The sequence below is a fragment of the Neofelis nebulosa genome, chromosome 7 (assembly GCF_028018385.1).
Source record: "Neofelis nebulosa isolate mNeoNeb1 chromosome 7, mNeoNeb1.pri, whole genome shotgun sequence".
Lineage (NCBI taxonomy): Eukaryota > Metazoa > Chordata > Mammalia > Carnivora > Felidae > Neofelis > Neofelis nebulosa.
Genome location: NC_080788.1, coordinates 107,807,265 through 107,821,246, shown reverse-complemented (window position 1 = coordinate 107,821,246; position 13,982 = coordinate 107,807,265). Strand labels below are relative to the sequence as shown.

The following is a 13,982-nucleotide window of genomic DNA, read 5'->3' as shown; positions in this document are numbered from 1 at the left end:
TCAATCAGATACTTGTCTTCTCAGTGTATCAGATATTAATTTGTTTGCTACTTCTGCAGTTCAAGCAAACCCACTTTGTAAGAACCATTTGCTGTAAAGATATTGTTTTTATTTTATTTTATCTTATCTTATTTTATTTTATTTTATTTTATTTTTTAAAGTTTATTTATTTATTTTGAGATAGAGAGGGAGAACCAGCAGGGAAGGGGCAGAGAGAGTGGGGGACAGAGGATCCGAAGCAGCATCCATCCTTTCCTCAAGACACCACTATTTTCAGCTTTTAGAAAATTATCACAATATTCTTATTTTGTTAGCACAAGAAATTCTATGAACAGTTGTCAGAAAATTGTAGTAAATATACTACTATAGATTTAAAGTGTACCCCTTGGATTTGGCCCTCTTGTGCAATGCACACTGAACCATCTTACATTGCTGCCCTGGTGCTGGGGATATACATATCGAAGAATAGTCACAGCCTCAGCCACTGTGGAATTTACAGTCTCGGAAGGACACAGAGCATATAACAAAGGAATCTGATGCAGACTCAGAGGTAAGAGAAAACTTTGCTTTAGTATAGATCTAAAAGATGTGTGGGAATTAACTAGGAGAAGAGGGTCAGGGGAGAACATTCCATGCAGAGGACTAGAAAGTGCAGAGGATCTGTGTTGGATGCAAGCAGAATGCATTTAAGAAACAGAAAGGAGGCTGACCATGGAGAACTAAAGAGAGGGTAATATTGAAAGAGTCTGGAAAGGTAGGCCAGGATCCAGGCCATTCAGAATCTTATAGGCCATATTAAGGACTTTGGTTTTACTTTTAAAACAATGGAAAATCATTTGAAGATTTCAAGGGAGAGTGGTAAGGGGTAACAAAGATATGAGCAAATTTGTATCTTGAAAAGATTGCTCTAGCTTCAACATGCAGAATAAATTGGGGGCTCAAAGTGAAAGCAGGACAGAGCCTCTATTGTGCAGCTCTAGGTGGTACCCTCTAACCCCCATATTGAGTTATATTCAGTTATGAATGGCACCCAAAGAACACATTAATAGAATATAATGTGAATTGCACTTCCTGGAGTTGTGCAATGTTGAATGACAGAGTATTAGAAGGCTATGGCAATAGTCTAGGTCAGAGATAATGGTAGTTTGCATAGAATGGTAGCAGATTTGAAGTGGACAGATCTGAAAGTCAAGGTGTGAAGGTAGACTTCATATCTCAGTAGAGTTGCCTCTGTGTATAGTAAGTTGCTTCAACATAGATCAATGGAACAGAATAGAAAACCCAGAAATGGACGCACAACTATATGGTCAACTAATTTTCGACAAAGCAGGAAAGAATATCTGATGGAAAAAAGATAGTCTCAACAAATGGTGTTGGGAAAACTGGACAGCAACATGCAAAAAACTGAAACTAGACCACTTTCTTACACCATACACAAAAATAAATTCAAAATGGATGAAACACCTAAATGTGAAAATCCTAGAGGAGAACACAGGCATCAACCTCTTTGACATTGGCTGTAGCAACTTCTTACTAGGCATGTCTCCAGAGGCAAGAAAACAAAAGCAAAAATGAACATTGGGACTTCGTTAAGATAAAAACCTTTTGCATAGCAAAGGAAATAATCAACAGAACGAAAAAAGCAACCTTTAGAATGGGAGAAGATATTTGCAAATGATATATCTGATAAAGCATAAGTATCCAAAATCTATAAAGAATTTATAAAGTTCAACACTCAAAAACAATTCAGTTAAGAAATGGGCAAAAGACATGAATAGACATTTTTCTAAAGAAGACATCCAGCTGAGTAACAGACACACGAAAAAATGCTCAACATCACCCATCATCAGGGAAATACAAATCAAAAGTACAATGAGGTATCATCTCACACTTATGAGAACGGCTAAAATTAACAACTCAGGAAACAACAGATGTCGGCAAGGATGTGGACAAAGGGGAACCCTCTTACACTGTTGGTGAGAATGCAAACTGGTGCAGCCACTCTGGAAAACAGTATGGAGGCTCCTCAAAAAAGATAAAAATAGAACTACCCTACAAGCCAGCAATTGCACTACTAGGTATTTACCCAAAGGATAAAAAAATATTGATTTGAAGGGACATATACATCTTGATGTTTACAGTAGCATTATTAACAATAGCCAAATTTGGAAAGAGCCCAAATGTCCACTGACTGATGAATGGATAAAGAAGAAGTGGCGTGAGTGTGTGTGTGTGTGTGTGTGTGTGTGTGTGTGTATACATAATTCCATTATATATGGTGGTATATATATATTCCATTATATATCTATATATACATATTAGATTAGATATATATAGATAATAGAATATCTATAGATATAGATATTCCATTATCTATCTATATATTCTATTATGTATTTCTATATAATGGAATATTACTCAGCCCTCAAAAAGAATGAAATCTTGCCATTTGCAATGATGTGGTTGGAGCTAGAGTGTATTATGCTAAGCAAAATAAATCAGAGAAAGACAAATAACATGATTTCACTCATATGTGGAACTTAACAAAACAGATGAACATACAGGGAAAAAGAGAGAGAGGCAAACCATAAAACAGAGTCTTAACTATTGAGAAAATCAGGGTTGCTGGAAGGGAGGTGAGTGGGGGGATGGGCTAAAGGGATGATGGGTATTAAGGAGGGCATTTGTTATGATGAGAACTCAGTGTTACCTGTAAGTCATGAATCACTGAACTCTACTCCTGAAACTAATATTACACTATATGTTAACTAAAAATAAATTAAATAAAGTATGTCACTTCAATAGTAACTCAAATTGTTAATTAATTTTGTAAAGATAAATCTCTAATATTCTATGTTGACTAATCCTGGGAACTGATTTGAAACTTAACTGTCTTAGTCATTTAAAGAAAGCTTTTTTTTTTTTTTTCAGTAATAAAATCCCTTGTAAACTAGAAGGGTACCCTCTAGGCTTGTACTGTCCTGTACAGTAGCTACTAGTGACATGTGGCTTTTGAGCACTAATGTGGCTCGTCTGATTTGAGATGGGCTGCAAGTGCTGTCATCTGCAAATATACTCCAGATTTCAAGGACTTAGTATGAAACTGATGAATGACTCTCCATATTGATTGCATATTGAAATGTTAATATTTTAGAAAAATTGGATTTATTAAAATTAATCTTACTTTTAATTAAGAAAACTTTCTTAACATGGCTAATAGAAAATTTTCAATTACATATATGGTTTATATTATATTACTACCAGACAACACTGATCTGATCTAGTCCACAAAGAAGGAGAGGTCAAGGTCCTTTTAATTTTGACAGCATGATGACTGGCATCACCAGATAGGTGCTTTAGTATCTTTAGACTTCTTATGGTAGATTATGATTCCAAATTCAAGGTTTCTGTCCCCAAATTTTATTCCTTATAATACTCACCACAATATGACTGTAAATGTTAGTCTTGGCAAGGGAAAGTATTGTTTTATCATCCAAATTAATAAGTTTTGGTCTGGGCTTGATCCTGGGATCCATTTTTATAACTTCATCATCAAATTGCAAATCCTGAGACAGTAATGATCCTTCTGAATTTTTTTTGCTTTCTTCTAGAATAACATTGTTGAATGAAGAAAATAAAGAGTGAGGCTTTACCTAAAAAAATTTATTAAAAATATTGAAAATTTGGTTGCTGTATTTATCACTTTGAATAAGAAATAGGCTATGTAGAAAGACTAATTAAGTTTTTTTCGTTTATATAATAATATCTATCATGATTAGAATCACATTAGAAAACCAGTGAGAGTAGATTAAAATTGTGGGCTAAGAACAAATATGTTCATCCCCTCCCATTGAAAAGTCCTTGAAAACTGGCAAAAGATAATTTTTAAATATTTTTCAACAGTGGAGAGAGTGCCAACAAAAGACTAAGAATTGTGAGACACAAATCAGAGGGGACCAAACTGACAGACAAATGGGAGCAGAAATGTAACCTGTAGCCAAAACATATGTGGGAGATAAACCACTCTGAAGAACAGATCCAGAGAAATTTGATGTTCAGAGTGAACAAGTAAAATAGCAGTAGGATGCTCTAGGTAATTAGCAGGTGATTAAGTAATTATGGTAAAAACTGTGGATGAATGAGCATAAAAAACATAAACAGAAGTGGCTCTAGAAAAAAAAAATGGTCCATAAGAGAATTATTTTAAAATCTGGGGGAATAAAGCATCCCTAATAGAACAGGCTGCTATCGAAAAGAATTGAGTGGAGCGCCTGGTGGCTCAGTTGGTTAAGTGTCTGACTCTTGATTTCAGCTCGGGTCATGATCTCATGGTTTGTGAGTTCGAGTCCCACATTGGGCTCTGTGCTTGACAGCGTGGAACCTGCTTGGGATTCTCTTTCCCTCTCTCTTTCTGCCCCACCTCCACTTGTGCTGTGTCTCTATTTCTCTGTCTCAAAATAAATAAATAAACTTAAAAAAAGAGAAAGGAACATGGTAACACTTTAGAGTCAAAATAAAAATAATTAGTGAAATGAAAGTATTCACTAAATGCTCTGAGAAACCAAATGGATATGGCAGCAGATCAAATTAGCAATGATCAAATTAGCAGAGGTTAATATTGAGGAAATCTTCCAGAATAATAGAATTTTTAAATGGAGATATAAAATATGAGAGAGAGAAAATTAAAAGAAATGGAGGATCAACTCAGAAAGTCCAGTGTTTAACCAATCAAGGTTCCAGAGGGCTGAACACAGAATGGAAGAGAGAAGATAATGGAGGAATTAAGAGAAGAAAACTTCCCGGAAGTGAAGAAAGAACTGAGTCTTCAGATCAAAAGAGCTAATGAAGTGGCAAGCAGATGGATGATGGAGCTAAGGTCTTTGCTGACATCAGTCACTGAACAGTCTCAACAGCCAGGACTGCCCACCTCTTGACTTCCTGTTATTTGAGTTATGTTAACAGTTTGTTTGGGTTTCTACTATTTGTCTGGGTCTTTGCTGAAAGCATACTTGACTGAAACAGTCTCATTCATAATAGCAACGTAAAAATATAAGTGCCTAAGTGCCCGGAATTACACTTAAAACCTGAATAAAGAAAACCGTAGGGAGGACTTGAGTAAATGGAATAACTTATCATGTTCCTGGATGAGAAGTCCAATACTGCAGAACAGTTTGTCCCAAATTAAGGTTTAAATTCAATACAATCTCAATCAAATCCTAAATAGGATTTTATTTCTTTGTTTATGTATGTATGTATGTATGTATGTATGTGTTTATTTATTTATTTTAAATTTACATCCAAGTTAGTTAGCATATAGTGCAACAATGATTTCAGGGGTAGATTCCTTAATGCCCCTCACCCATCCGCTCTCCCACAACCCCTCCCGTAACCCTCTGTTTGTTCTCCATATTTAAGAGTCTCTTATGTTTTGTCCCCCTCCCTATTTTTATATTACTAAATAGGATTTTAAAATAAAACTTAACAAGCTGATTCTAACTTCTTTTTGGAAGAGAAAGTGCTCAAGAATAGCCAAGAAAAATTTTTAAAAGATGAGTGAGGGCAGGGAAAGGGAATTTACCCTGTCGCATATCAAAGTATATCATCAAAGTTGTAATAACCGAAACAATGTGGGAGGGGTCCAAGATTAGACAAAGAGATCAATGGAATAGAAGGATCTATAAATAAACCCCTTATATATGAAAATAATTTTAACAATAAAGATGGCACTTCAAAATAGAACAAAAAGATGATGCTTGGTCAAGTAGCTATCCATTTTTAAGGAAAAATTATTTGATCTTCCTCCCTCACATGACATAAAATAATTTCCAGATGTACTTAAAAAAACTTAAAGTTGTAGAACAACCTATATAATTATTGGAAGAAAATAAAGAAGATATTTATATAAGCCTTCTGTAATGAGACATAAAACCCAGAATCCATATCAGGAAATTTGGAGCGATCTGACCTCTTAAAAATTAACCAGGAAATTGCAAATTAATAATGACAAATAAGGTTTTGCTACAAATACATTTAAAAGACAAGTGACATAAAATATTCGCAACATATATATAAGATAAAGGATTAATATCCAGGATGCATATAAGGATTTTTCCAATCAATATAAAAAAATAGAGTCCAATAGAAAATAGTCAAAAGATGGGGTGCCTGGGTGGCTCAGTTGGTAAACTGACCGACTTTGCCTCAGGTCATGATCTCGTGGTTCGTGAGTTCAAGCACCGCATTGGGCTGGGTGCTGACAGCTCAGAACCCGGAGCCTGGTTCAGATTCTGTGTCTCCCTCTTTCTCTGCCCTTCCCCTGCTCTCTCTCTCTCTCTCTCTCTCAAAAATAAAATAAACATTAAAAACATTTTAAAAGAAGAAAAGTCCAAGGAAATAACAAGTGATTTATAAAACCATAAATAATCCATAGCCTATTAAAGAATCAAATATCCTTTTCTTGCCCACAGAGTGGAAAAGTAAAAGATTGATAATATCTTGTTTTGGTAAGCATGCAAAGAAACAAGCTCTGTCACATACTGTTGGAAATTTGTAAAATGGCCAAGGCTTTGTGGAGAATACTGGCAAAATGTATCAGAATTTAAAATGTGTATATCCTTTGACTATCCAATTGTATCAATCTATTCTACAGAGAAACTTCCATATTTGTATAAGGATGAATATATAATGATATTCACTGAAATACTTTTTAAACAGTAATAAAACTGGAAACAACCTATATGTTTCATGAACAAGAGAATAGTCAAATAAATTAGATATTACTGGATAGAATGCAGTCACCAAAAGAATAAAGTATAGACCTATATGTACTGAAGTGGAAATATGTCCAAAACATGATTAAAGGCAAAAAGAAATCACAATATACTTAGATCTTGATTCTACTATGTAAAATGTTACATGCTGTTATATACGTAAATGCATAGAAAAAACAGTGAAAGCAAACCCATGAAGTTGTTAATAGTGGATTTCTTCATGAAAGGGAGTGGTGCTGCAGGTGAGGTGAAATCAGATTTTATGTTTATTATATATCCTTCAATATAGTTTGAAGCTTTTTTGGTGAGACTACAGCCATATATACTCATGTAACATATTTGCATATAAAAATGTTTAGGTGTCATAATGATTTCTTTTGAAAATGAACCCTTCACAGAATAACCACTGTATGTATGTTTACGTATAAATATATAGTATAAACTTGACACTACATTATTAGACTTCTGTTAATTACTATTTCTGTTCTTTTCTTACTTAAGGAATTCCAGTTTTAAAAATACATCCATACCATTGTAATATACTCAAATTCAACGATGTATTCTGGCAAAACAAGATCATGATCAAAGACAAACCACTTGCACTGTCGAATGCTGCAATCACAGTTTCTCTGTCCCATGATAGAATCTAGAGTAAAATCAATAACAAAACAAGAAAAACACTCTTCAAAATGAAACATAATATACTTTTTTCATTATTACACAGATTAATAAACAATAAATTCAGTAAGTTCCAACTATTACGTTATTGAGACTGGTTTTTTTTTTCCTATTTTTCCACCCCTCCTAGACAGTTTAATTTTCTTTCTGCAGGTTTTTATTTACCCTTTAATTTTTAAGTTCTTAAAGTTGAGATATAGTTTACATATAACATTGTATTTGCTTTAGGATTACAACATAATTTGATACATGTGTACATGGAAAAATAATTATCACAATAATTATAGTTAACATCCATCACCAAGGATAGTTACAATTTTTTTCTTGTGCTGAGAACTTTTAAGATTTACTCTCTTGGCAACTTTCAAATATCCAGTACAGTATTGCTAACTACAGTCATGCTGTACATTACAATCCCTAAGACTTTTTTAAATCTCAAAACTGGAAGTTTTTAACTTTTGACCATCCTCACCCATTTTGACTCTTAGTTTATTTATTTGACTATTTAGTATGGCATAGGAAGGTGTGTATGAGTGCCACATAGACAGGGGGTGGATTGTGATGGTTGATTTTATGTGTTTACTCGTCTAGGCTATGGTGCCTAGTTGGTGAAATAGCAGTCTAGACCTTGCTACTAAAGTAATTTTAGATGTGATTAACATTTAAATTAGTAGACTTTGAGTAAAGCGCCAGTTTCTTAATTCTAGAAATTACTAGTTACCTTTTCACTACATAGACTAGTAGGGTTTAATTTTTTTCATCATGTCCTTTTCCTTTTCATACTTTGTCATTTTTCTATTCAAATATACTTTTGACAAATGTATTACTCAAAAACCTTTGTTGTTAAAAGTGGGTGGGTTTGGGGTGCCTGGGTGGCTCAGTTGGTTAAGTCTCTGACTCTTGATTTCGGTTCAGATCATGATCCCAGGGTCATGGGATTGAGCCCCACATTGGGCTCCACACTGTGTGTGGAGCCTGCTTAAGATTCTTCTCCCCGCCCCCCTCTTCCTCTTCCCTGCTCGGGCTTGCTCTCTCTCTCTCAAAAAAAAAGGATGGGTTTATCTTTTGAAATACATATAATATACATGAAATACATAGACTATACATGAAATATATAATATATATGTAATATATTTGTATTATATCACATATATGTATATAATATTCATATGATGTATGAAATACATACATAGTATATGTATAAAATACATGAAATTTCATATAACAGTATGCATGGATGTGTAAATATAAAAGTTTACAAGGGTGACTAGGTGGCTCAGTTGGTTAAGCACCCGACTCTTGACTTCAGCTCAGGTCATGATCCCAGGGTCCAGCCCTGTGTCAGGCTCCATGCTAAGCATGGAGTCTGCTTAAGATTCTCTCTGTCCCCCCTCCCTCTGACTCTCTCCTCTGCTCATGGTCTCTCTCTCTCTCTCAAAAAATAAATGTTCACAAAATTAAAAATCTATATACACACATATATAAATGTCTTTGAAGCAGGGAACAGAAAAATAGTTCATTAGTAGCCAGCACTAGATTTTTTTTAGAAAAGTTTACAAACTTTATTAAGTAGAGATTAAGCTCTATACATCTGTATTAAATACAAACATTTTGTATTCAGAAAAATTAAAGCACATTTCTCTTTACGGCAGACATACTTAGTAAATATTTTCGAGGAGCAAACACTGAATTAACCATTGGATAGTTAGCTTGATTGATGGAGTCCTGTTCACGAGCCTGAACACTCTGGCCAAGGAAAACCTTTGTAATGAGGAGGATGCCTAAATATGAATAAAACATCATTTTAACAGTAATTCATTTTAGTAATTTTCCCATATCACCTTCCTTCTTAGTCCCAGACTTGACTATGTGTTCTGTAAGGGCAGAGATCCTTGCTACCTTGTTTGTCATCGTATAGCAAAACAGAAACTCGGTAAATATTTGTTGAACAAATGAAATAATTATAAAAGAGGATTCCTGTGATTAAAGCAAAGCTTTACAGAAAAGGAATAAGGAAAGAAAATAAGTTAGCAATGTTTTTTATCAAGTGATTGGAAGTAAGAAACTTTTTGTTGTTGTTATTAACTGGGTAAAAATTCATCTCTGAATCATCAGCACCTAGCACATCACTTAGATCATGGGAGGCACTCAATACATGTCTACTAAATGGATAAACATTTCTTTTCCCTTTAGATTTCTAAGAAACCTTTGGATTCTCTCAATCCTAAGGATGTCTAGGAGTCACTGAATCCTATAATGTAACTTGTAATCACTAGACAAAACATTTAGATGACTTTTTTTACACTATACGAGTTACAGAATGCAAGTTGAAAGAACCTAACTGTTTTGGGAAACATTTCAGAAGGATCTAGAAAAACATGATGAGGTGTTTCTTAAGATGGGAATGGAAGAGCATGAGAAAAAAGAAGCAAATGGTTTTTTTTTTTTAATAAGGAGTTCTTTCTATATTCAATTATCTGCTTAATTTTCTGATTATCATTAACTGAATGAAAGGCTGCAAGACACATGTAGTTTGTCATGAATAATCCTAGCAGAGCTCTAGTCTGGAACCTAGAATATCACTCTTATAGACTTAATTTAACCAAATTTCTGACTGCCCAGTCTTCAGTAGGTGTATAGTGGAGACCAAAGAATAGGTGTCCCTTACTTCCTGACCAGGTCAATTCTCCGTATTATATATTCTTTGGTAATATGCACTAACATTTCCTCTTTGTTATGAAATTGTTATGTTATGAAAATTTTAATTTTACATTTATTTGTGTGCTTATTAATATTTGTCAATACCATAAAGGAGCAACTGTGTCTGGTTTGTAAAGACTATATCCATACTACTACCAAGTGCTTAACACATAGTAAACATTCCATAATACTGGTGGAACTGAAGCATGAACAGTGGAAGGGTGAGGCAAGAGGACCTAATGAGCTGGACTTTTCCCCAGTGTGTGGTTACAAGGGGACCTCTCCCAGAAGTGTCCTGCAAATTGGCTCATATGCTTTTATCTATCTATATATTCAAGATGCAAATAAAGTACTGATCATTGTGAATAAAGTACCAAAATTTTATCTTCTATGAGGCAATTTATAAAGAAATCTGTACACTACAGTTTGTCTTTAGCCAGTTTTAGATTTGCAACCAGGTTTTCTTGTATCTATGAAAATGATTAAGTCCTGCCTTCCCAAGTGCTTGGCATGATGACTACTGCATAATTGTGCCAAGTTCTCTTTTCTCTTTCCTATGAATTTGGGGTGGTGTGTGTGTGTGTGTGTGTGTGTGTGTGTGTGTGTGTGTGTGTGAGAGAGAGAGAGAGAGAGAGAGAGAGAGAGAGAGGCATGCATATATACTGAGTTTATTTTTAGGACACAAGTTAATGAACAAAAGTAGACAGCAAGGAACTAAGATGGTGGTGCAGTAGGAGGACCCTAGGCTTGGCTTGGCCCTCGAATGAACAAAAGCAGCCTGTTTCATATAAAATTGGATTAAATGTGAGTAACAAATGAGTCCCATTCTATTAATGTTGACACAATAATCAGTAAGTATTTGTTCATAAATTGTAAAGTTACAGATCAGAAAGTCGTATTTCACTACACTGGTAAATACTAAATAAAATAGTTTCTGGAAAATCTTCCTGATTGATAAAGCCAAGTATTAAAAATGTTATGAAAATAATTAACAAAGGCTTAAAACTAAAAAGTTCAGAAATACCATATATTTGTATTACCATGCCTGAAGAGCTCATGCTCAGGAGAGTTCTTCTCATCTTTGTACTTTTGCTGTAGAAATTCAATTCTGGGACCCTCACACATACTTAGGCTGTTAGCGAGAATAACAGCTTCTTTTCTGAGAGGCAGCTGCAAAGAAAAAACAAAGCTGAGTATTTTTATAAAACTGACAGTACTTCAGCTTCAATACAGATGGCTTACTAGTTTATGTTTATGTGTCTGGGCAAAAAAAAAAAAAAGGGCTAGATTCATTGAAAAGCAGTAGATAACTTTCAGGTACAACTTCATTCTGTAAGGCCATTTATATAATATGCTTTAAATTTACATGCAAATAGGTTTATGAAAAGTGATACACAGTATTCGTTCCTGTAAAAGCAGCCAGAGTCAGGACTGACAACACTGTGTGGTGCAGGAGCTATAGTCTTACACATTTTCAATGATACTCCACTAGTAATCATGTAAATTCCAAAAAAGAAAACCCTGTAGGTTCTTACTTATATTTGAGATATAGGTAAATATAGATACATGGATAAAGATTTGGTATAAATAGTGTTCTTGGTTTAATAATCTATGTGGCTTTCCAGATACATCTCATTGTGCTTAATGCATGGAAATTTTAGTTTGCATTGGGACTATATTTATTTCTTAAAAATGTTTTATCAGAAGTACAGTAATACAGGGGTGCCTGGGTGGCTCAGTTGGTTAAGTGTCCAACTTCAGCTCAGGTCATGATCTCATAGTTCCTGAGTTTGAGCCCTGGACCAGGCTTTGCACTGACAGTGCAGAGCCTGCTTGGGAGTCTCACTCTCTTCTCTCTCTCTGCCCCTCCCCACTCATGCTTTCACTCTCTCTCTCAAAAGAAATAAACAACAACAACAAAAAAGAAATACAGTAATACTCTAAAATTCATATCACTTGCTATGAAAGCTCTAAAGAACAAATAAAATCTCTATTTTTAGTAGTAGAAAACCTAGAGCTAAGAGAGATCATATAATCTATCCAAGGACAGAAGTAGAAATTAGCAAAGTCATAATTTGAACTCAGGTCTGCTTCTCCTTGTCACTATCTCAGAGTTTTGAAATTATTACAAGTTTAATATTAGTACCCAAATTATCTAAAAAATATGTTTTCTATAAATGCTGAATTGCTTATTTACTTTTTCTTACTAAAAGCTGTTACCCAAAGAGGTTTAAAATTTTTTTAATGTTTATTTATTTGAGAGAGAGAGAGAGAGAGAGAGAGAGAGAGAGAGAGAGAGAGAGAGTGTGAGCGGGGGAGGGGCAGAGAACAAGAGGGACAGGGTGAGCTGTCACCACAGAACCCGATGCAGGGCTCAGACTCATGTCTGTGAGATATGACCTGAGCCGAAGTTGAATACTCAACCGACTGAGCCACCCAGGCGCCCCCCCAAAGAAGTTTTTAAAATATAAATATTAAAATGTTGCTCATGTTACCATAAATTCCACATCCCAGTAAATATAACCTTATCAGATTTCCAATGAACATCACTAACTATTCATTAGATACAAGCTGTGTACGTGGCATTGTGCAGCTATAGCCTGGTCTTGGTCCTCAAGTGAGAGAGGGAAGATGGTGAAGACAGCACAGGCAGTAATCTCTCTGACATTGGCTATAGCAACATTTTTCTAAATATGTCTCCTAAGGCAAGGGAAATAAAAGCAAAAATAAACTGTCAGGACTACATCAAAATAGAAAGTTTCTGCACAGCGAAGGAAACAATCAACGGAACAAAAAGGCAACCTACTAAATGAGAGAAGATATTTGCAAATGATTTACCCAATAAAGGCTTAGTATCCAGAATATATAAAGTATTTATAAAATTCAATACCCAAAAAACAAATAGCCCAATTAAAAAATGGGCAGAAGGCATGAACAGACATTTCTCCAGAGAAGAGATACAAATGGCCAACAGACACATAAAATGATGTTCAACATCACTCATCATCAGGGAAATGCAAATGAAAACTACAATGAGAGATCACCCCTCACTTGTCAGAAAGGCTAAAATCAACAATACAAGAAACAAGTGTTGGCAAGGGTGTGGAGAAAAAGGAACCCTCTTGTACTGTTGGTGGGAATGCACTCTGATGCAGCCACTGTGGAAAACAATATGGAGGTTCCTCAAAATGTTAAAAAAAGAACTACCCTACAGTCCAGGAATCATACTACTGGATATTTGCACACACAAAATAAAAACACTAATTCAAAATTATTCTTGAACCCCCAAGTTTATGCAGCATTATTTACAATAGCCAAACTATGGAAGCAGCCTAATTGTCCCCCGATAGATGAATGGGTAAAGAAGATGTGGTATATATGCACAGTGGAATATAATTCATTTGTAAAAGATAATAAAATTGTGCCACTTGTGATATGGATGGATCTAGAGAGTATAATGCTAAGTGAAATAAGTCAGTCAGAGGAAGACAAATACCATATGATTTCACTCATATGTGGAATTTAAGAAACAAATAAACAAGCAAAGGAAAAAGAGAAAGAGAGAAACCAAGAAACAGACTCTTAACTATAGAGAACAAACTGATAGTTATCAGAGGGAAGGTAGGTGGGAGGATGGGGGAAATAGTGAATGGGGATTAAAGAGTATACTTACGATTAAAAAATAAAATGATTTAAAAAATAAATAGATAACAACAACAAAAAGAATCAGAAAATGTAAAAAAAAAAAAAAAAGGAAAAAAGAAAAGAAGAAAGAGGGGGGAAGATGGAAACTGTACCCAGTAATTAAAAATACAAACCATCACAGGGTGCCTG

General features: G+C 34.7%; 1 protein-coding gene and 1 long non-coding RNA gene across 15 annotated transcripts in view; one reads left to right on the top strand and one right to left on the bottom strand.

Annotated features, from left to right (window-relative positions):
- Positions 1–13,982, bottom strand: part of LRRC9 (leucine rich repeat containing 9) — a 119,256-nt gene that overhangs the window by 64,782 nt on the left and 40,492 nt on the right. For 7 of the 9 annotated variants that reach the window (XR_009264501.1, XM_058739209.1, XM_058739211.1 and 4 more), the window contains 4 exons: positions 11,189–11,318; positions 9,107–9,229; positions 7,301–7,416; positions 3,441–3,653 (listed from right to left, as the gene is read on the bottom strand). Coding sequence is in view for 8 of the 9 variants with exons in the window: in XM_058739209.1 (XP_058595192.1) it covers positions 3,441–3,653; positions 7,301–7,416; positions 9,107–9,229; positions 11,189–11,318 (582 nt within the window). In the remaining variant the exon portion in view is untranslated. The remainder of the gene's footprint in view (positions 1–3,440; positions 3,654–7,300; positions 7,417–9,106; positions 9,230–11,188; positions 11,319–13,982) is intronic. The other 2 variants (XM_058739210.1, XM_058739207.1) reach the window with 2 other exon arrangements.
- The window catches only part of LOC131517299 (uncharacterized), a 100,139-nt gene that overhangs the window by 81,593 nt on the left and 4,564 nt on the right, over positions 1–13,982 (top strand). Inside the window, exon 6 of one of the 6 annotated variants that reach the window (XR_009264508.1) lies at positions 7,272–7,528. The exons of the other annotated variants lie outside the window; for them this stretch is intronic. This is a non-coding gene — a long non-coding RNA (uncharacterized LOC131517299). Of the gene's footprint in view, positions 1–7,271; positions 7,529–13,982 lie in introns of those variants that run through there. 6 annotated transcript variants of the gene reach the window in all.